Genomic DNA, 23,324 nt, shown 5'->3' with positions numbered 1-23,324 from the left:
ACCACCACCGACGGCAGCCGATTCCACTCACTCACCACCCTCTGAGTGAAGCGATGAAAATTGGAAGATCAGGCGTGAATGTTCACACTGCCATCCAGCAGGAATCATGCTAACTTTGCCACCCATCACTACAATTAATCTCCAGGTGAAAAATTCAGTCATTGGTATTTAATGTTCTGTAGTATTTCTTTTGTCTCCCTTCTATTGTGCCATAAAAACATAAATATTTTCTTTACATGATGGACTTTTTAAAAAATGATGTAATCGGATAACAGACCTGGCCAGTGGTTCCTAAATCTTTTGATGCCAGATTCAAAAACCCAAATTTTCCCCTTTTGGATTTTGCTTCACTTAGGATTTACCTATCAAACAAACTGAGAATGTTGTCATGCAGCATTGTTGAAATTGAATACTGTTTTGTAGCAACAAGTTCGGGTCTGTTTCAAGGTTTAATATTAGAAAGTAGTTCCACAGGACAGCCAAGAGATTTTTTTCTTGTATAGCTAGATTTTCATGAAAGGTACCCCAAAATGTACACACTTTTAGCAATTTGTTGGAGAAATTGTAGACATGAACTGATACTAGACTTTTCTGTGAGAATGTAACTTTATGTTGTCCTAAAGGACATTGGTGCTTCATTGTGCTGTGCAACCAGCCTACTCAAACAACCTTTGGTACCTTGGGACTTTCTTTGGGGGAAAATTAATCATTAAAAATTAATTGCTTTTCTGAGTGTTACGGCAGTTGACTGGATTACTGCAAGATTGGTACATGATTCTGCTGTGATAAAAATTTTTAATTAAGAAATATTGGTAGCATTCTGACCTTACAGAAAATAACTTAAATTACCAATTGTAATATTGATGTGAAAACAGCAAATGTTAGATAACCTCATCAGTATTGATAGCATCTGTGGAGAGAAACAGAATTAACACTTTAGATCTAACTGATCCTTCTACCGAACTATGATATTGATGCATTTATTTGTTTCTTGTGGAATGAAAATCTGAGTAGCAGAATATAATGCTGTTCAATTGAGACAACGTAATTTTACCCAAACTGAAATTGCGTCTTATTCATGGTGTGTCTGCAGGGGAACAGAAGATGCCGTTTTGAAGAATTTGCGACGTGTGGACAGATTGTTAGAGGAAATCCACGCAATGAAGGTATTGCTTACTACATTCCTGTAGAAAAATATTGTGAAGCGCCTCTGCTCTCGCCTTCCCACTCCACCACACTCCCCATCTGGGGAGCAGCAATATTTTTTCATGACTGGTAAAACATATTAGTTCAAAGATACTCAGCAAACAAGTTTTTTTTCAGAAGTTTGCAAGATGGTTATTAGTGGTGTTCAGATGTAAAGGGATTTTGAAAATCTACTTATACCACTCAAAATAAGCACCATAGCAGAAGGAAACCACCTTAAATAAATGCTTGAAAGCTGTTTGGAAAAGATCTGGAATGTTCAAAATCCAGTCTCGTTTTTGTGCCATTTTCTTTTTTGTTTGTTGGTACAGTACATATCAAGGGAATGGGGCAATTTAAACCCCATGTTAACAGCCAAATTGAGTGCTCAGTTGTGAGAATTAGTGTCTTTCCAACTTTAAATTTTGAGGCATGTGAACTATCATATGAAAAATGATACCTTTTTTGACTCCACTGGCAAATGTGGAAGTGGATGACCTCATACTCTACCTACTGCCAATGAAAAAACTCCCACAGTGTTGTCTGCCTTGTGTCATCAAAGCAACTATATTAAGCTGTCCTTGTTGAAAAGAGCATTATGTCTGTAATTTTATTCAACTCTGAGAGTAGCATTACAATTTCAGGCAGAGGTAAAGTATATTGGGTTATTGTTTGGCTTTCTTCCAACCTGTTGTTAAATAGTCAAAACTGCTGTAGGAGCTGACTGAAACTGCACTCAGTAGAACAATTACTTCATGTTAAAATTGCAACAGAAAATTAAGCAGACCCAGTATCTTGTGTTTCTCTTGCAGAATCACAAAATGATTACAGCACTGAAGGCAACCATTGGGCCTGTCTGTCTGTGCTATCTCTCCAAAAGGGCTATTAGCTAGTTCCACTCCCCTGCCTTTTCCCTATAACCCTGCACATTATTCCTTTTTCAGATCATCCAGGTCTCTGTTAAATGCCTTGATTGAACCTGCCTCCAACCATATACTCAGGCAGTACATTCCAAATCCCAACTACTTGCTGTGTGGAAAAATTTTTTTCCCATGTTTCCATTGCTTTTGCCAAATACCTTAAATCTTTGCCCACCCACCATTCCCGATCCTTCCACCAATGGGAACAGTTTCTCCCTATCTACTGTGTTCGGATCTCTGATGATTTTGAATATCTTTATCATTCTCCAGTTTGCTGGCATCATCCCTGAGTTTCATTAATGTCCTTCAGGGAAGCAAATCTGCTATTTTTATCTGGTCTAGTCTATGTATGATTCCAACCTCGGGGCAAGGTGTGACGCTTAAATGCATTCTGAAATCACTTCATTCACGTGTAATCAGGGGTGGGCAGCAAATGCTGGCCTTGCTAGCAATGAATGCATCCCAAAAAATCCTGTATTTGACTACTCTTGTGTATGCCTTCTCCAGCACTGTGATGTTCTCCTTATTCAATGCTCCCTCGCCTCCTTGTTTCCTTCCTTTTCTATCTTTTTTGGACATCTTGTATCCAGGAATTTTTAATACCCAGTCTGGAAATTCTTTGAGCCAGGTCTCTGCTATATCCACAGAACCAAATGTGTAGCTCAACTCACCGGTCTTATTTTTCACACACCATGCACTCAGGTAGATAGTAATCCTACTTTAGACTTTATTACTTTTCCCCTTAATGCTGAACTCACGCAGAATCTTTAAGATTTCCTACTGTTGTGTGATTTATGTATTCTGTGCATCTTGTAGATTTTACCTCCTGGTTTGCACATTCCAGCCAAGCTAGCTTAAATCCTCCCCAGTAGCCCGAGCAAATTGCCCTGCAGGGAAATGAATTCAAGAGTCCACTTGCATGTGTGCTCCCCTCCCCCATCCTCTCCCCAGCCTCATGTGCATGCCCCAAACTTCTTTCCTTCTCTTGGGCCTGTGACACCTCTGTCTCACTCACCCACCTCACCTCTCTCTCCCACTCACAAACCCCATTCTCTCCACCCCCTGCCCTCGTGCATTACTTCCCTCAACTAATGTTTCGAGTCAGTACTGTCCTAAAGCCCTCCAATCTAATTAAGGCCTGAATCCCATGCAACAGGTTCATGTCTTCATTCATATCTTCCATGCAACCTTGAAGTTGAGCACTATTATTTCAAATTTATGTACTACCTTAAAATGACAACATTGATATTTCTTAACTTAAAATTGAGCGATTAGGAGTGTAGTTTAATTGCAGGATTCTGACAACCTAAACCACAAGAGTGAAACATGAGTTTGTTTAACATCATTTATATTCTAAAATTAAGTTGCAGCCTAATTGCAGCCTTTCTGTAACAGGTTAATTGTTTTAGTAAATATGGTCTCAAAAGGGCAAAATCATCACTAGCCATGAACTTTTTTGCCATTCAGATATTCAATAAATCCAAAAGATAAGCAGCATCAATTATCCTTGTTGATGGAGTGTAATAAACATGTTTGTTCTATAAGAACTGAAACAGAACTTTCAATTCAATCTGTTGAGCTGGCTATTTGATTCTTTTTTCACAGCATATCATAGAATCATAGAAAAACTACAGCACAAACACGCCCTTCAGCCCACAAGTTGCGCCGATCTTATCTCTACCTGTCTGTGTTTTCTAATCCCACTCCCCTACTTTTTCTCCATGCACTATGTTTGCATAAGCCCATCTCTTTAGAACCTCAACTGACTTTGAATTTATGATCTTCTAAGTTCTACATTATCGGCAACTTTTTGTATGGAAGAGCTTTGATTTTTGGATTGAAATGTAATTATTAATTTTAAATTTCTAAATTTATTCCTTTATTAGAGATTCCTCTGCTAGAGGAAAGATTCACTTCTCATGTAACCCCGGATTTCCTTTCGTTATTATTTAACAGCATTGTGTTATCAGCCCGTAACTCAATTACCCCCAGGGGCTTCGGGATTGATTTTAACTTTTTGGTGGGGATATATTTGCAAAATGATGATGTAATGGTAATATCACTGGACTAGTAAACCAGAGGCTCATGCTAGTGCTCTGGGTATATGGCTTCAAATCCTACCCTAGCAGCTGGTGGAATTTAAATTCAATTGATAAATCTGGAATTAAAAGCTTGTCCCAGTAATGGTAAGTTCATCGATTGTTGTAAAAGCCCATCTGTTTCGGAAATCTGTTATCCATACCTGGTTTAGTTACCATGTAACGCTAGATCTGCGGCAACACAATTGACTCTTTCTGCCTTTCAAAGTGGCCTAGCAAGCCACTCAGTTCAAGGGTAAATGCTGTTGTTGCCATTGAACCATATCCCATGAAAGAATGAAGAAAAATATTCAAATGACTAGCTACTCTAGTTGAGCCTCCTTAACAAGCTCCTTCCCAACCAAGAGTTCATGACATGACTGCCCAGCCATTAAAAACATAGACAAAAAAGTATTCTGCTGAATACCACCCACTACCTCGTTCAGCTTATGAATAAGCATTCCCCTAAATTTTTTATTTAGTCTTTCACATGTGGGCATCATTGGCCACATATTTGTTGCCCATCCCTAATTGTCCTTACGCAAGTGTTGACAAGCTGCCTTCTTGAATTGCTGCAGTCAGTGTGGTGTAAGTACACCCACAGTGTTGTTAGGGAGGGATTTTGAAGGAGCAGAAATAGTAATCCAAGTCAAGATGATATGAGGCTTGAAGGGGAGCTTGTAGGTGGTGACATTCCTATGCATCTGCTGCCCTTGACCTTCCTGGTGATAGAACATAGAATATTACAGCGCAGTACAGGCCCTTTGGCTCTCAATGTTGCGCTGACCTGTGAACCCAATCCAAAGCCCATCTAACCTACACTATTCCATTATCATCCATATGTTTATCTAATGACCATTTAAATGCCCTTAATATTGGCGAGTCCACTACTGTTGCAGGCAGGGCATTCCATGCCCTTACTACTCTCTGAGTAAAGAACCTACCTCTGACATCTGTCCTATATCTATCACCGCTCAATTTAAAGCTATGTCCCCTTGTGCTAGCCATCTTCATCTAAGGAAAAACGCTCTCACTTCCCCCTATCTAATCCTCTGATCATCTTATATGTCTCTCTTAAGTCTTCTATTAAAAAGTCATGGGTTTAGAAGATGCTATCAAAGTAGCCTTGGTGAGTTGCTGCAGTTACATTTTGTCGATGGTACATAACATTGCACCCAGTCTCAGCCTGAAGTATTAGTTTGTGCTTGGGTGTGCGCTGCCAACCTCACCATTGTCACAGGCACAGTCCTAGTCCTTTCTGGCCAAGGCAGCATGTTCTTTATACTGGCTGAGAGCCCTGATTGCTGGCATCCCACCACCCGGTCTGGGATCTCTCCCTCTTATTGTGGGTAAGCTTAGCCTGCATGAAGACAAGTGGGAGAGTGAGAGCAGGAAACATACCAAAGCATGTGCTTGTCTTGTGTTAGTGCTGAATAGAACTGTGTACGATTTGAAGACACCAACCCCAGAGGATGTGAGCCCAGGTGTTAAGGTGTATGTTGGAGAATGAGTAATGATATTCCTTTTGCTGGTCCTGTGTGAGATCCCTGGTCTAGACCATCATCGTATGACCATGAGGGGCTTGAAAGTGTGAGCTGAGAGGGATGGAAAGGTCGGTTAATCCTGACTGTGTGGATGAGACCATTTGTCTATTTGCAGCACTATATCACTGTTTTCCTGCAGGCTGAGGTGATGCTCACTGCCACAGACACCACCTCCCAAACTGGGTTGGTGACCTTGTTGGATCTCTGCAGGCCAACTCCAGCATAGAAAAAGTCATGGCAGACCTTGACAGCATCCAGAAGGTGACCCAGCAAGGTGTCACATCTTTTGCCTGGGGCAATCTTGGTCTGTGAGCAGGTGTGATTTAAATACGACATCTGGAGCGAGAATCTGCTGAGGCCATGGTGAGGTGGGTGAGTCACAGGCCGCTGCTGGCTAATCATCATGTCTCCACGTGATGCACATTTAATGAGGTGAGAGACAGACAATCAGGTGCAAATACATAGCGTGTAAAAAGCTGCTTTTTCGCCCCCTGCCAATATACTCATCCTATAGAGAAGAAAATCTGCCCATTGACTGTCAGGGAGAGAGCTTAAGTTCTCACTTGTTGAAGATGGTCATTGCCTGGCACTTGTGCAGCATGAATTGTACTTGTCATTTCCAAGCCTGAATGTTAAATTTTGCAGCATTTGGACTGTTTCGGTATCTAAGGAATTGCTGAACATTGTGCAATCATCAGGGAAGGTTATTAACAAAGAAGCTGAAGATCATTGGCCTGAGGAACTCCTGCAGAGATATTCTGGGGCTGAGATGATTGACTTTATTTTGCCTCAACAGTAGAGGCAAAGATTTGGAAAGTGCTGTTGAGAATACCTTGGCGTTTTGCTGCATTGAATCATGCAGATGGTTCTCTCAGCAGCCATAGTGCAGTGACGGGAGAAGTCATGAATATCTAAGGCAGTGGATGGATGATAATCAAGCAGGCAGCTTTGGCATTGAGAGTGCCAAGCCTCTTGAATGTTGCTGACTTTGAACTCATCCAGGCAACAACCGCAATGCCCTTCCTTTGTGCACAGTATCACTGCAATCATCAGAAAGTTTTGCCCTGGTTCCCATTGACTGCAGTTTTACTATGGTTCCCTGAAGCCATACTCGGTCAAATGCTGCCTTGATGTCATGGGTAGTTGCCTGCCTCACCTCTGGAGTTCAGCTCTGTTTGGACTAAGTCAGTAAAAAGATCAGGAGCTAGTGGTCCTGGTGGAACCCAAACTGAATATCAGTAAGCAGGTTGTTGCTGACTAAGCGCTGCATAATAGCAGTGTTAGTGACACCCTCTGTTACTTTGGTGATGATCAAGCATAGACTGATGGGCAAAAGGCTGAATGGAAAAGACAAAACTAAGATGTTTACAATTATCTTCAAACAGAAGTGCTGCATGGCTGATCTATCTTGGCCTCCTCTTCAGTTCTTCAGCAGTCTTCCATCATTTCAGTTCTTTCCCAGCAATATCAAGAAGCACTCAAAAATATTGGATGCTGCAAGGGGTATTGGACCAGCTAACATCCTACATTCGATTGCTGGCAACATGCTCCAAAACCAGCTGCTTCTCGAACCAAATTTTTTCAGTACACCTACAACTCTGACATTTACACAACACAGTGGAATATTACCCAGGTATGTCCGATCCACTAAAAGCAGGATGAATCTAATCCTGCTCATCGCTGCCCCCTCAATTTACTCTCGACCATTGGGTAAAATTATGGCAGGTGCAGTTGGCAGTGCTATCAAACTGCATTTGCCAGTAATTGCTCATTGATGTTCAGATTGGGTTCTGCCAAAGCCACTGGGCTCCAGATCTCATTACAGCCTTCGTCAGCATTTGGATCCAAAAACTGAATTCCAGATGTGATGTGCAAATGATTGTGCTTGATATCATGATTGTGTGCCATCAAAATTGAAGTCAGTGGGAATAGAGAGAAAACTTTCCTTTGACTTATGTTTACCTAGCACAGAGGAAAATGGTTGTCATTACTAGAGATCAATCCTCTGATTTCACTGCAGGAATTCCTCAAGGTAGTGTCTGAAGCCCAACCAATTGCTTCATCATAAAGTCAGAATAGGGGCTGCTTGCTGGTGATTTGTATATATATTGAACCAATTCATGTCCACATGCAGCAAGGTCTGAATAACATCCGAACTTGGATGTTACTTATCACTCAAGTGCCAGGCAGTGACCATTTCCAAAAAGTTGGAGTGTAACCAGCAGTCTGTTGACATGTAATAGCATTACCATGACTAAATCCCCTACCATCTGTATCTTGGGAGGCTGCCATTGACTATAAACTTAATTGGGTTACTATGACGATAAGAGAATAGCTGCAGCTGAATATTCTGTGGAGAGTCACACAGCTCCTGACTTCTCAAAATCTCTCCACCATCCTCCAAGGCACAAGTCAGGGGTATTATTTAATCCTCTCCACATGCCTGGATGAGTTCAAAGTCAGCAACATTCAAGAGGCTTGACACTGTCCATGCCAAAGCTGCTTACTTGATTATCACCCATCCACTACCTTAAATATTCATTATTTCCCCACCACTGCACCATGGCTGCTGTGAGAATCGTCTGCATGATTCAATGCAGCAAAATGACCAGGTATTTTCAATAGCATTTCCAAACCTTTTGCCTCTACTGTTGAAAAATAAGGACGGTAGGTGCGTGGCAACATTGCCACCTACAAGTTCCTTCCGTGTTGCGCATTAACTTAAAATATATCACCACTCTTTCATCACTGCTGGATCAAATCCTGGAACTCCCTAACAGCACTGACTGTACCAATAGGATGCAGAGACTAGTAGTTCAAAAATATAGCTCACCACCACTTCATTAAAGGCAATTACAGAGAGACAAATGCTGGCCTTGCCAATGATGCTGACATCCTTTAAACAAATATACAAAGACTATATTAGGCTGCAAGATCAGTTCTGCTGCTGGACCTCATTTGAGCCCAAATATTATCAAGGGCAGTGCAGAAAAAACCTGGCAAGGAATATTGTGGGCTAGAGCACGTGCTCTGTAAGGATCCTTTTCCTCCATTAATGTGAATGGAGGCAGTTTAGATGGCTCATTTGCAGGCTCAGCCAAACAAAACCTCCTGTTATGTGTGTTCATCTATCATGACCCAGATGTATTTGTTTATTGACTTCCTTTTTTTTAGATTAAAGCATCTGGTTGCGCTAGTGTCAGTATACATGTGACCCTTATTTGTTTGTTTTGGAATAGCTACTCAAGATGGCAATAAGCTTCTTGTTTTGCATTTATAGCCTGGATGATTTCTTAAATTTACTGACTTTCCCAATTATTGGTGTGTGAGCTAAAACAATAACCCAGAAATAAATGTTTACCAATAACTATTTGGCCTTGTCTTCATTCAGTTAAAGTAAAAAGACTATTAAGCTAAAAAACTCTCAACACTTTGACTTCTATCCTTTCAACATAGCTTCTAATTATGCAACTTCATCTCTTTTCTTTACGAAAGTGAATCTATTTGTCTCTCAATTCTTTTAGCATTGTTCATTTTAACTACATGTGGGTGAAAAAATACATTTAACTTTGCTTGTAACCCTTAAATTTCTAATTATTCGTATGTACTGCCTTATATTTGAACCCTTGGCTATATTAACTTAATTGCCTGAATGAGCTTTTTTCAGTCCCTTTCATAATCTTCAATTTGTGGCATTTGTATTAGTTCCTCTGCCTTTTCATTTTGGTATATATTTACAGAATATAATCACTTTCCTTATGCTGGTGATTCTAGAAAAAAAATTTTATCCAGATCTAAGCAGTGCAACTGGGCCAGTCCTTTCATTTGAATTCCTTTATTAAAGGAAATTCTTTTGTGAAGACTCTGAAGTGATTCATGAGCATAGTATGATCTACCTTGTTGTTTTCACTTTAAAATCTGGTGTTTATGATGGCAGAGCAGAGAGGATATCCAGTGGTTGGGAAAGAACATACTGTCTCTCAAATATTAACATGTTTACTAAAAAAGGCAGAATACCTTTGTTTAAAAAAAAGTCCAGTTAATTGACCTTACCCTTTTGGCATATTGCGCAGTTGTTCTGCAACCTATTTTTGTCATTAAGCTGTTTTCTAGAGGTTAACATGTTACTATATTCTTCAGATAAAAATGGTTCACACTGCCAAGGGTCCAAAAACCAGGAATGCTGGCATTTGGTGTAAAACCAACACTGCTAATGTGATAAACACGAGAGATGAATTTAGCATGTGAGCGACATGAGCTCCACAGGAGAGGAACAAAAATGACTGAAAGGTTATTTTGTCTTTGCATTTAGAACAAAATTAACAATACACTGGAAAATTGCAAAAGAAAGATGTAGGCAACAGCTACTGATTCTGAATGTTTGTTTTGTAATAACAGACATTAACTATTGTAAGAGGAGTTGTACAAATAGAAAGAAAATCAAACTTAAAAAAAAGCTATAGAAAGGCAGTTGTGACAGTCTCCTTTGTTTTTTCCCCTATGTCTGACCCACGGGTTTCTGTAAATTCTACTATTGCTTTGTGTGAAGGGTGGAGCAGAAGAGGAAAATTCCCATTTAAGTAAGACATTTGTGGTCAAGCTTCAAAAAAACACTAAATGTTAATGAAGAAAACTTGCTTCGAGATGAATAGAATTGGCACAATATCTTTGAACCCAGCCCTTGGGGTTTCGGTGGTAATGCCAGTCGTTAAGCTGTACAGTCCTTGATGATGCCTCATTGAAATCCCATTGATGTTGAAACAGAGTCATAGAATCCTACAGTGCACAAGGAGGCTATTCGGCCCATCAAGTCTGTACCAACCATAATCCCACTCAGGCCCAATCCCCATGCACTGGTTACCCTAACCAGTCCCCCTGACATTAAGGGGCAATTTAGCATGGTCAATCCACCTAATCAGCACATCTTTGGACTGTGGGAGGAAACCAGAGCACCCGGAGGAGACTCTCACAGGCAGTGGGAAGAAAGCGCAAATTCCATACAGACGGTGACCCAAGTCGGGAATCAAACCCTGGTCCCTGGCACTGTGAGGTAGCAGTGCTAACCACTGTGCCACCATGCTACCCAAATAGCATTGACCCCAATTAGATCCTAATTAGCATTGCAGTTGATCTTTGTAGTTCTGTTTTTGGAGGTAATGTTGGCCAGAGATTGCAATTCTGATCACAAGCTGGGAATATTCTTCTACCCTGCTTCAAACTGGATGAGGATTGTGCAATTTGAACAGTTTGAGTATATCTAGTTCCCCATGCTGCATCAGTATCACTAAGTCAGCAATACTGATGATTTATTTTTCGGTTCTGGCAGTTTCTGGGTTTTTTTCCTCCATTTCAAGAAAAGTTGGGCCTATTTTTTTAAGAACTTGTATTTAATCTTTTAAAAACACAGAGTGTACATAAGTTAGAAAAATGACAGACAGATCTAATTACACACACTGTTACAGGGATATAGGTAACACTAGTTGTCCATCTCTGGTTGTGCTTGAGAAGGTGATGGACAGCCTTCTTGAATGTAACAAGTTCCAGATTTTGACCCAGCAATAATTAGGAAATGAGATGGGTCATGTGTGGCTGAGATGAGAACTTTTGAGGTGATAGTGGTCCCGTGCATTTGCTGTCTGTCTTTTTAGAACAAGGCGATTACTCTTTTGGAAGGTGCTGTTGAAGAAGCCTTATCAAGTTATTGTGGTGCAGTTTGTGTGTACATGTAACCATGGTTTATTAACGGGAGTGAATATTTAAAACTGGTGGATGTATGCTGATCAAGTGGACAGCATTGTCCTTGATGGTGTTGAGCTTTTTGAATTTGATCATAGCTGTCCTCACGCCAGGCAAATGGAACATATTCCATTAGACTCCATCAGACTCCTGAGTTGTGCCCTGTGGATGGTGGACAAGTTATGCAATCAGGGGATCAACCTCTCACACAGGTTATGCAATCTCTGACCTACTTTAATGTTCATGAATTTTATGTGCCTGATTCAGTTGTGTTTCTGACGAATGGTCATCCCCAGTCTGTTGATAAATTTGATGAGTTTTCCTTTTTTTTATGGGAAATAGGAGTCACTGGCTGGGCCCAGTGTTTATTGCCCTCCATTTTAGATGGCATTTGAGAGTTAATCACATTGCTGTGGCTCTGGAGTCACATGTAGGTTAAACTGGGTAAGCATGCCAGATTTTCTTCCCTAACAGACATTAGTAAACCAGATCAACATTGGTTTTATGGTCATTATTAGACTTTTAATTCCAGATTTTGTTTTTAATTGAATTTAAATCTCACCCTCTCCTGTGATGGGGTTTGAACTTGGATTGCCAGAGCATTACGCTGGGTTTCTGGATTCTAGGCTAGTGACAATACCACTACACTATTGCCTCCCCCTGAGGTTAATATTGTTTGAAAGTCATAGAGAGGTTGTTGGAAATGGTCGTTGTTTGTCTTTTAAGTGGCCAGTAACATTCATTTCTAACTACATAATAACCCAAGTCTCAATATTGTTGAGATCTTGTAGCATGTGGCATGAACTGATTCACTATCTGACAAATTGCTAATGGAACTAAATGTTGCAAGCATTAGCAAAGATCTCCACTTTTGACTTTACACTGAAGGGAAGGTAACTCATGAATGAAGCGCCTCAAGATAGCTGGGCCTAGGGAATAGCCCTAAAGAACTACTGCATTAGTGTTCTAGGATTGAGCTAATTAATTTTCAGCAACCGTTAACATATTTCTTTATAACTGGTATGACTCCAACATTGCAGAGTTCCCCCTGATTCTCAACTGGATGCTTCCCTGCTGCCAAGGCAAATCACCAGAACTTCACTTCTGGATTTCTGTTTTGCTTGGGGCTAAGACTGTAATTAGGTCTGTAACTGAGTGAAACCCAAACTAAGCATTAGTGGGCAAGTTAGTGGCGAGTAAATGCTGCTTGATAGCACAGTTGACGACAACTTCAGTCATCACTTCGCTGATGATTGTGAGCAAATAATTTGTTAGTTTGGATTTGTTCTGCTTTTTGTGGGCAGGACAAACCTGGGCATTTTGGATATTTTTAGGTAGGTGCCAGAACTGCAGCTTGGCAAAAGATACAGCTGGGTCTGGAACATAAATCTTCAGCATTACGGAATTATTTGCTGTATCCAATGCATTCGGTCATTTTTTTTTGATGTCACGTGGAATGAATGGAATTGGCTGAATACTGACATTTCTGATGGTGGGGACCTCAGGAGATGCTCAAGAAGGATCATCTGGTTAACTTTTCTTGGTGGAGATGGTTGCAAGTCTTTTGAGAGGGTTGATGTTTCCTGCAGCCTCTTGCTCACATTTCTTGGTTAATAAGTCACCAACATTTGTGACTGGATATGACAGGACTGTAATGTTTTGATCTGATCTGTGGGTTGTGGGATTGTTTAGTTCAGTTTATAGCACACTGCTTCCATCGTTCAGCATATTTAGGCCTGAAATGTAGCTTCACCATGTTGGGACCTGACTTTCAGGTATGCCTGGCACACTTTGCTACAATCTTCATTGAACAGATTTGGTTATTTGGCTTTCTGACCTGCTGTAGCCTCAGTTTTATGATCTGCCTACCTATTATGCATGAAAAATATTGAGTGGTTCCAACATTCTAATTGTTCATCTTCCCTCAGTAGCATAATGGGCGTAAAGTGGGACTCTCCCTACTATTACTTTACATGTGCTCTAATCTTCTAGCCCTTTCAAATGTCTATAAGTGCAGTTATCATTATCTACAAGAATAGTTCCATAAAATTATCTCAAACTGTTCCATTAGTGCAAGTTCCATTTCAACCCTAGTAACTTATCCCCAAGATCAGTTGTTAGTTCTAAATTGAAAAAGAGTTGTCATGAAGAGCTTTCAGCAATTTGTGTACAATTAACCTACTGATGACACAACTGATAGAGACATAACATCAGGGGTTCACAATTTAAAATATTATCTCTTTAATATGGAAATATTTTGTAAGTGAATCCTGCTGAAGTGTTGTAGCAGAAGGAGAGTAGTGTAGATGCTGTGTTAAATAAATTGGCCCTTGTAGCATTGAATCATTCTTGTTGGAACTCTTGGACTGTCAGTAAAGCAAGCAAATTTAGGATAAAGTTCCAGGAAACTTTAGAAGTGCCAGCTCCACTTCAAAGTATCTTTTGGCTCCCCCCATAAGGAACATTCTGTCCTCCTCAACCCCTACTGAGTGATTTTCCTTTTGGACTCTCCTTCCTCCTCTTTCTGTTCTCCAACATACTCTTGTTTTTATTTTTCTCCACTGGTTTGATTTTCTCCTCTCGTCTCTCTCTCCTTCCCTGCTCCTCCATAAGTAATTAAAACTAAACAAAACATGGCTTACATTTTTAAAATTTATACTGCTAATACCATATGAAAGGTTTCAGAAGCCCGTGAATGTCAGGCACCTGTGTAATTCTGTGATATTTTCATTCAGTGTTTCATAATGCTGTGGTGAAATTCAGATTGGATTTATTGCAAGGAAGTGGCCTTCCACCTCAGTTTAAAACACTTGTCAGGATCTGCTCTGTTTGAGAATCTGAATATCCCATGTAACCATCAGTATTTTTTAATCACTGGTCTGAGCTATGTGAAATAGTTTAGAAGCTGATATGTTGAAGTAATGAATTGTTAGACAATGAATAGTTTTTAGAAACCATTCCAAAGTAAATTTAATTGAAATCCTTTGGGGTTTATCCTTTCAGTGTAATGCTGTGACTTACGTTAAAATAAGTAGTGTTGAGACCTTCAAGGAAATATGATAGATGCCAGTGAATGTCGACTTTCTGGATTGTTTCTACTCTTCCTACATTTCTGAATTTGATTTGTTGAGCCTCTTCATTCTTATCCAGTTCTGTAGAATGTGAGGTTTTGTTTGGAAACTCTGGTGACAACTTGGCCAAAATGTTTGCTATCTGAATTGTGATCATTAACTGTTATGGAGATTAAACAGGAGTTGCATCTATTATGTTACTGACTATAATCTTCCCTTTTCCATTGAGAGTGTTGCGTCAAATGAGTGAAAGCTCTTAGGAGGGGAAAGTAACACCTCTCAAACCAATATATGTATTTTAAGTTCATGAAAGGATTTGCTAGGTGAATTGTGAAGACGGATTGTTTCTGTTGGTTGGTAAAATGATGATAAAAGGGCTCAAATTTAAAATAATCATGCAGTGAATCATGCAGCGCAGAAGGAGGTCATTTGGCCCATTCTGACTATAATTACTCCACTTGCTTGCTTGTCTCCATAGAGCTGCAGTTTTTTTTCATTTTCAAGTAAATATTGAATTCCCTTTTTTGAAAATCACTACCAAACTTACTTCCACCTTGCTGTCAAGTAGTACATTTAAGATATTGCTGCATAAAAAAAAGACTTCTTATCTCCCATATTTTGAGAATTAAAAGGGGGGCCTATAAAAAAAATGCTTGTTGCATTTACAGTGTGAAGTTTTGGCATCATGAAACGATAGTGCATTTATATAGTGCCTTTCGCATGAATGAAAATAAAAATGCTTCGCTGCCAATTTATTTTTGAATTGTGGTCACTGTTGTTTTGTAGGCAAACACAGTCAGTTTTCACACACAGGTTTCACAACAGCCATCAAATAAATCACCAGTTACTGTTACGGTGATTTTGATTGATGGGTAAATATTGGCCAGGACACAAAAAATTTCCAGTTCTTTAAATAGTGCCATAGGCTCTCCAGTACAGTCCAATAGGCAGGCAGGTCTTTGGTTTAATGTTTTGTCCAACAATTCAGCATTCCCTCTGTATTGCAGTAAATTGAATGAGCCCTGCAGTGGGGGGGTGAATCACAATTTTCTACCTTGGAGAAGAGAGATTGGGTAGGCTTGGGTTGTTTTCATTGGATTAGAGAGGACTGAGGGGTGACCTGATCGAGGTGTACAAGATTATGAGGGACATGGACAGAGTGGATAAGGAGCAGCTGTTCCCTTTAGTTGAAAGGTCAGTCATGAGGGGACATAGACTCAAGGTGAGGGGCTTAGGGGGGCATGTGAGGAAAATTATTTTTATGCAGAGGTTGGGCCAAGTGCTGGTAGATGGGATTAGGTGAAAGTTCAGGTGTTTCTAATATGTTAGTGCAGACTAGATAGACCGAAGGGCCTCTTCTATATGACTATGATATGAGGCAAAAGTGCTACTTCTGAACCAAGCTGTTGCTCTAAAGTAGCCATTTCGCTCATTGTTCCTATGCTGACTCAGAGTCGGCCACTTAATTCCTTTTCCCAAACTCTTTCCTTTAAAAGGAATGTTGGGCAATTTTGTTTTTAGTAACTGACATTTCTTCCAGATAAGACGAGAACAAGTAGAAGCTGAAAGAAACAGAGTGCAGGAATTGACCCTGGGGAAAAGTGAAGAAATAGATCTAATAGAAGCTGCACGGAAATATGAACAAATCCATAAGCAGTGAGAAGCTCTTATAGTGGGTCAGAAATAGTCAAAAGGGAAATAATTTGAGATTGTCAACAGAAATGGAAAGTGACTCACAGTCAAGTCTCATTTTATTTTTGCTTACTTTCCATTCCCAGTCTATATTTATACAGAATGTGGGTAACCTGTAGCTGATTTTGTGTCCAGTCTCCTCCTGTGACAAACCTGCAATTCAGTGTATGTCTATTTCTACTCTCTTGGCTGCTGGATGTTTGCAGTGTTGGAATTCAGTATTATTCATTCTTGAGCAAGACCAGGAATGCTGTTGAGATGTTGTGCTAGCCTTACATCAGTGGTACAACAGGCGATGCTGTTTAAACTGTAGTATCTCTTTTGTGAAGGGTGTTCACTGTTGGGACATTTTTACCATAGGACTGTGCCCCACTATATTATACAATATCGGAATGCTTATAACATTTACCATCAAATAAAACATTGCTTGGAATTGGGACCTTAAAGAAATGTAGCAATGAAATACGCAAATTGATCTGAGACTGAGCTAAGAATTAATGTTTAATTTTACATAAACATGCACTGCTTGGCTGGAATGTTATATTTGTTATAGTATTCCTCTGCAACAAAAACAAGTGTGTTCATTGTGAGTTATACCATAAGGACAAAGGTGTGCACGATATTTGCACTCCTTCAATTCAAGGCCTCTTGAGCAACCCTGATTTTAATTGCTCCACCATCACTGACCATACCCTCAACAGCTTGGGTCTTAAGTTCTGGAATTCTCTCTATACATCTCCCTGTCTCTTACTTTCTTTACCCCGAAAATACTCCTCAAAACGTACTACTTTGACCAACCTTTTGGATATCTGTCCTAATATATTGTTTGGTTTGTTGTGATGCTTTGTTTGATAATGTTTTTGCAAAGTATCTTGGGCAGGTTTACTATGTTAAATTGTTAGTGGTGGTATGGCTGAACTGAGATCAGAGCTTTCTGGATAAGAGCTAAGGTCAGGAAAGTTGCTGACCTTGCATATTTGTTTGTGTGCTAGTTAATGAATAGTTATAAATTAACATTCACATTGATTATCTGTTCTTTCAGCTGGGAAATGATGCAATGTGTGAATACATTTTATGGAAAATATAGCTTGCATGGCACCAATTCCTCTTGGGAAACTTGGAAGACAAATTGTAAGTGCTGATGTCCTCACATGCCTGCAGTAAAAGTTTTAGAAGTTGCTGCAGTGCATCTTGTAGGCAATACATAATGCTGTTACCATGCAATGCTGGCGGAGGAAATGATGGTGTAAGTTGGTGAGTGCCAACCAAGCAGCTGCCTTGTCCTGGATGGTGCGAAGCTTTTTGAATATTGTGGAGTTTCACTCTTCCAGTTTTATTCTGAACTTAGCTCTGCTTGAGCCAAACTTAAAAGACTTGAAGCCAATTTTGAGTGATAAAATAAAGATAAATAATTACATTTCCCATTAAAAGCATACCTTGAAGTGGTCACAGAGGAATCAAAAACAAAAAAAAAGTATATGTAGGTTTAATGCAAATAGCTACTTTGTTTCTTTGATGGATTTCTGTAAATGTTATTAATTTAAGGACTTAAAATTTGTGATATTTAAAGAGTTGTGGCTTCAAAGAATATTTTGTGGTTAAGAATAAATCATTGCCAGACAATCCTTGAACAATATTGAGAATTTCTTTTTACTTGTTCACATTTAGCTGAATATATGGGTCATTTTTGGGGCAGATGTACAGCTGGCATACTGCCCCGGGAACATTTTGTTTACCAAGTGCTATCCATCAAGTGCTTTACGCGCTTGTGGTTTGGCACAATATTTAGAATGCATGATCATCCCTGGAGATGATTAGTGTGTTTTGGTAACGCAGTAGTCAATTAAAACTATAACCATCTTCAGCAAGGAAAGCCTACAACACTTCCGAGAATTTTTTTTATAAAACAGGATTTGGAAGTCTGCTACTTGTGTTCGACGTGACAGTTGACAGCAGTTAGGAATTTTAGCAACGTGGATACAGGAATTGGGTTAATTGTTTGCAGGAGTAGTTTCATCGCTGGAACAGTATCCTGCACTTGGAATGCATCTGATCGCTTTGTGCCAGTGAATTTTGAAAGCCCTTTACCATTTTTACTTATATACAAAAGATGAAAATGAACAACATTAGCTTGTTGAAGCTGTTTCTATTCTGTGAGAACAGAAAACGCATTCTATCTAGAGCACAAAATGTTAGATCCAACCTCGCCTCAATCTCAACTGTTTGTGCTTCCTGGCTTTGAGATTTAATGGTCAAAAATCCTTTTGGAGAGGCATTCTATAATATTTTTCTTGTAGAGTAATGTGGAATGATATATAATGTATAAAATGTGCATGTGGCAGATGGAAGGCAATGTTGTGACTCTGTCCACAAAAAAAATCTGAAGTGAAGCTTTTCACCTCAGTGGCCTCCAAATACTTCCCATCCCTCAAAATACTACTTCACTACCGTCCTCACTCCCCCTTGCAATATGTATCAACCGAACAGCGCAGGTAACTGGCTGGGTTGAGGATACTACCAGGATCATTTTGAATCCCTACAGTGCAGAAGGAGGCCATTCAACGCATCGAGCCTACACTGACTACAATCCCATCCAGCTCTATCCCTGTAATCCAATTTATTTACCTTGCTAATCCCCCTGATTCTAAGGGACAATATAGCACAGCCAATCCACGAAGCCTGCACATCTGTGCGCACAGTGGATGGCATGGTGGCACAGTGGTTAGCACCAAGGACCCAGGTTCAATTCTGCCTCCGGGTCACTGTGTGGAGTTTACACATTCTCCCTGTATCTGCTCCAGTTTCCTCCCACAGTCCAAAGATGTGTGGGTTAGGTTGATTGCCCTGCTCAATTGCCCCTTAGTGTTAGGGAGATTAGCAGGTTAAATACTTGGGTTATGAGGATACGGCCTGGGTGAGATTGTTGTTGGTGCAGGTTTGATGGGCCAAATAGCCCCTTTTTGCACTGGAGGGATTCTTTGATCTTTGGAGTGTCGGAGGAAACCTACACAGACATGGGGAGAAATTTCCAACTTCACACAGTCACCTGAGGCTGTATTTCACCTTTCTCAATGTTTTACATGTTCAAGAATATTTAACAATTTCTTTTGATATATAATTGCTTTAATTTTTACGTAGTTAAAATGTTTAAAAGCACTCAATGCTATCTTCAATCATAAATTTGCCACCTTTGTGTTTTGAAAAACCGCAGCTGCACAGAAAGGAAAAACCTCTTATTCTCGGTTATTTAGTGTGAATTATTACCTCTGCTGTGGAGCCCATCTGCTCTGCACAACAGACGTAGCCTGGATTTCACAAAGATGTCTGACCACCTAGAGATGCATCATGACTTTGTGGAAGGCATTAATGTAATCATTCCCATATGTTGCCATTTTTAAATTGAAGAATTATACCAATTTTTCCAGAGATGTTGCTCGTGCTTTTAATTGTTTTAATAGTTTTTAATAGGCGTATAAGTCATCTGTTTGTGACAGTCAACTCAGTAATGATTTTCCAAACATAACAGCTTGCTCAACATCTCAGTCTTTCTTCGGTACCATTGCAATCATGATGCAGTGAACCAATGCCCTTGCATTTTACGTCTGCCACGTGGTGCATCCCCTGGATTTCCAGCCTATACTTTTCCAATGGTGTCAACTATTGAGAGAGAAAAAAGTCTTGTTTTTATTGCCTCCTTGTTTTGGGTTCACTAACATGTTTTTGTGCTATTAACTGAACATAATGGTGATTAAGCGCATGAGAACAACCATACAATTAAATGGAAGAATCCAGTATTTTTTTCTGTGGTTGTTTATGGTTACCTAATTTATATTACTGTTGTTGACCAGCTATTTATTCACACCTTTTTTAAACAGATCTGATTGACAGTTGGTGGTGATTTTGCTGACTGGTTTCTGCTATCTCATAGATTGATGTTGTGTATTCACATTTTGGCAGTGCATGCAGGTCTTTGATAATAGGAATTAAAATAACTTTACAGAGGGATAATGGTATGGTAATGTAGATTAAATTATTTGGTTTTGCAGATGCCAGAATAATTTTGGGGTTTAAATCCACTGTGTAATTAACTTTAAATTTATGTCTACCAGATTTATAGAGGTTGTCTACTTTAAGTAGCAGTTGATGTAATGGTTGTATGATAATTTTGCAAACCTCTGTTTCTTTACTACCTACTAGTTGTTTTGGTCTTCCTTTGGGGGCTGGCACTGAGATTGATGATGCAGAGCAAATACCCACTAGATGGTCTATTTAGAATGCACCATCTTTATTGAACAGTGCAAGCATATAGTCAACAGCTGACGTTGCATTTTCTCTCTGCAACATGATCATCTGCAGTTTTTCTTATTTTTATATGTTGGATTTGATTAAGTTACTGCTTTCCTCCTTCAACTTTGCCACCATTCAACTTCTCCTCTATCTCAGCTCAGCTCTCTCTTTTCCTCCTTTAGCCACGCCCTTCATACAGATGGCCAGTGTCTCATTTGCATCGCTTCTCATTTCTCATTATCACAACTACAGAACCTCTCCCCACAACTCCTTGTTGTGTCTGCTTCTAGAAAAATAACTCTCCTCCATGTCACTCCAAAGGACACTTTCAAATCATCAATTCTAGCTTTTGGTCTTCCACTTTCTACAACAGTATTGCAGCTAGGCTAGCATTTATTGCCCATCCCTAGTCGCCCTTCACAAGGTGGTTGTGAGCTACCTTTGTGAACCACTGCGATCCCTGAGATATAGGTACACTCAGTCCTGTTAGGGAAGGAATTCCAGACTTTTGATCCAGCGACAGTGAAAGAATGGCGATGTATTTCCAAGTCAGGATGACGAATGACTTGGAGGGGAATCACCAGAAGGTGGTGTTCTTATATCTCTGTTGCCCTTGTCCTTCTGGATGATAGTGGTCATGGGTTTGGAAGGTGTTGCCTAAGGAACTTGGCGAACTCCTACAGTGCATCTTCTAGATAGCTGCTACCGTTCATTGGTGGTGGAGGGATTTAATGTTTGTGGAAGGGATAGCAGTTAAGTGGGTTGCTTTGTCCTGGATGGCATTGAACTTCTTGAGTGTTATTGGAGCTGCACTCGTCCAGGCAAGTGAATTGTAGTCCATTACACTTATGACTTGTGTCTTTTGGATGGTGGACAGGCTTTGGGGGCTCAGGAGGTGAATTACCTGCCACAGCATTCCTAGCCTTTGACCTGCTCTGGTAGTTACAATATTTATATGAATAATCCAGTTCAGTTTCTGGTCAGTGGTCACACTGGGATGTTGATGGTGGGAGATTCAGTGTTTGTAATGCCATCTAATGTCAAGAGGCGATGGTCAGATCCTTTTTTGTTGGAGATGGTCATTGCCTGGGCACTTGTGTGGTACAAATGTTCTTGTCACAGCTGAAGCCTGGATATTGCTCAAATCTTGCTACATTTGGACATGAACTGCTTCACTATCTGAGGAATCACAAATGGTGCTGAACATTGTGGAGTTGTCTGTGAACTCCCCCACTGAGAATCTTAGAATCCCTACAGTGCAGAGAGAGGCCATTCAGCCCATTGAGCCTGCACTGACAGCAATCCAACATAATCCCAAGTGTAGCAAGACCTGGACAATATCCAAGCTTGAGCTGACAAGTGACATGTAACATTCATACCACGCAAGTGCCAGGCAATGACCATCTCCAACAAAAAACAAAAATTAACACTATGGGACAATTCAGCATGGTCAATCTCTGCACATTTTTGGAGCGTAGGAGTGAATCAGAGCATCCAGAGGAAACCCTGCAGACACAGGGAGAACTGCAAACTCCATACAGTCCCTGAGGCTAGATTTGAACCTGGGTCTCTGGCACTGTGAGGCAGCAGTTCTAAACCCTTAAGCACTTCTGATCTTATGATTGAATTAAGGTTGAAATAAGCAGCTGGTTGGGTCTAAGACAAAGGGTGTGATATCTATCTTCACCCCTTAAGTCTAGAAGATGCTCATATGACGGTGGTACATTGCTAGTTTAGTTATTTATCGTCAGTTCTGCTGGGCAACATCATGTGCATTTGTACCCAGTGTTAAAATTGTTCACAACTACAGAATTGTCCTAGCATACAAAAATAATTCCTGGCTTGTTTTCCTTATTATGAAAGATACTCCCTATTTTCTTAAACCCCTCATCCCTCCATTCTAACCTCCAGCAGCAAGTTGGACTTGCTTATAACTGAGACAAAGATTATTCTTTCAGTTGCTGCCTCAATCACATCTCTCCCTTCTGTTTTCCCACCCAGGTAAACTTCCATCAAGGTTCTTCCTTCACTAGACTGGAACACACATCTTTCTTTAGTTTCTCTCCCATATTGCCCTCTCCAAGCTACTCATGTCTATGAGACTCTGCTTCCCTGCATACCCAACCTTATTCTCATTAAACTGCTGAGACCCATACTTCCCTCCTCAGCTTCCACGCCAGAGGGTATAGTCAACTATCCCCTCTATTGAACACTGTCATTTCAAATCTGCTATTATTATCTCCCGCCTTCAAAAATTGGCCCTCAACTCCTGTGTCCTTACAAACTATCACCTCATCTCCAAACATATTTTCCCCTCTCCAATTGGAATTTTGTTTCTACCACATCACTGAAGAAGCTCTCATCATTGTCAGAAGTGACATCCCATGCATTGAGAGTGTGGTGTAGTATTTCTCTTCATCGTTTTTGACCTGCCTGCAGCCCTTGACCCTGTATTGTTCCATTTTTCATGATCTTGCCTTTCTAGTTTGGTGAGGCAGTTTGCTGCAGTGGCTTCACCTCTGCCCATGACCTGCCACCCCCAACCCATCTGAAGTCTCACGAGGAGCAATTTATGGGTATTCCTGGTTCTCATCCATAAGGTATCCTTCAACTGAACACAATAATTGTTGCTGTACAGCCAAACATCCACGATAAATTATAACCATCTTTTGCAACATTTTATTTTTAGCTATACTATTTCTATATGACTTCTCTTCAGAGCTAAGCCCCAAAAAATCCTTCAGGTTCCTTTCTGTTTCAATAAATATTTTTTATAAAACATCTTTATTTTGAATTTTGTACATTTCAGAA

At 40.1% G+C, this 23,324-nt stretch overlaps 1 protein-coding gene across 1 annotated transcript in view; it reads left to right on the top strand.

The window, feature by feature from the left end:
• srfbp1 (serum response factor binding protein 1) overlaps window positions 1-23,324 on the top strand; it is a 202,637-nt gene that overhangs the window by 79,780 nt on the left and 99,533 nt on the right. The window contains exon 3 of the mRNA XM_080188964.1: window positions 1,094-1,166. Within this exon, the coding sequence (XP_080045090.1) occupies window positions 1,094-1,166 (73 nt within the window). The remainder of the gene's footprint in view (window positions 1-1,093; window positions 1,167-23,324) is intronic.

This window comes from Carcharhinus amblyrhynchos, chromosome 5 (genome assembly GCF_965287045.1).
Source record: "Carcharhinus amblyrhynchos chromosome 5, sCarAmb.v2.hapA, whole genome shotgun sequence".
NCBI lineage: Eukaryota > Metazoa > Chordata > Chondrichthyes > Carcharhiniformes > Carcharhinidae > Carcharhinus > Carcharhinus amblyrhynchos.
Note: the sequence above shows the minus strand (reverse complement) of the source record. Positions and strands in the feature narration are given on the sequence as shown.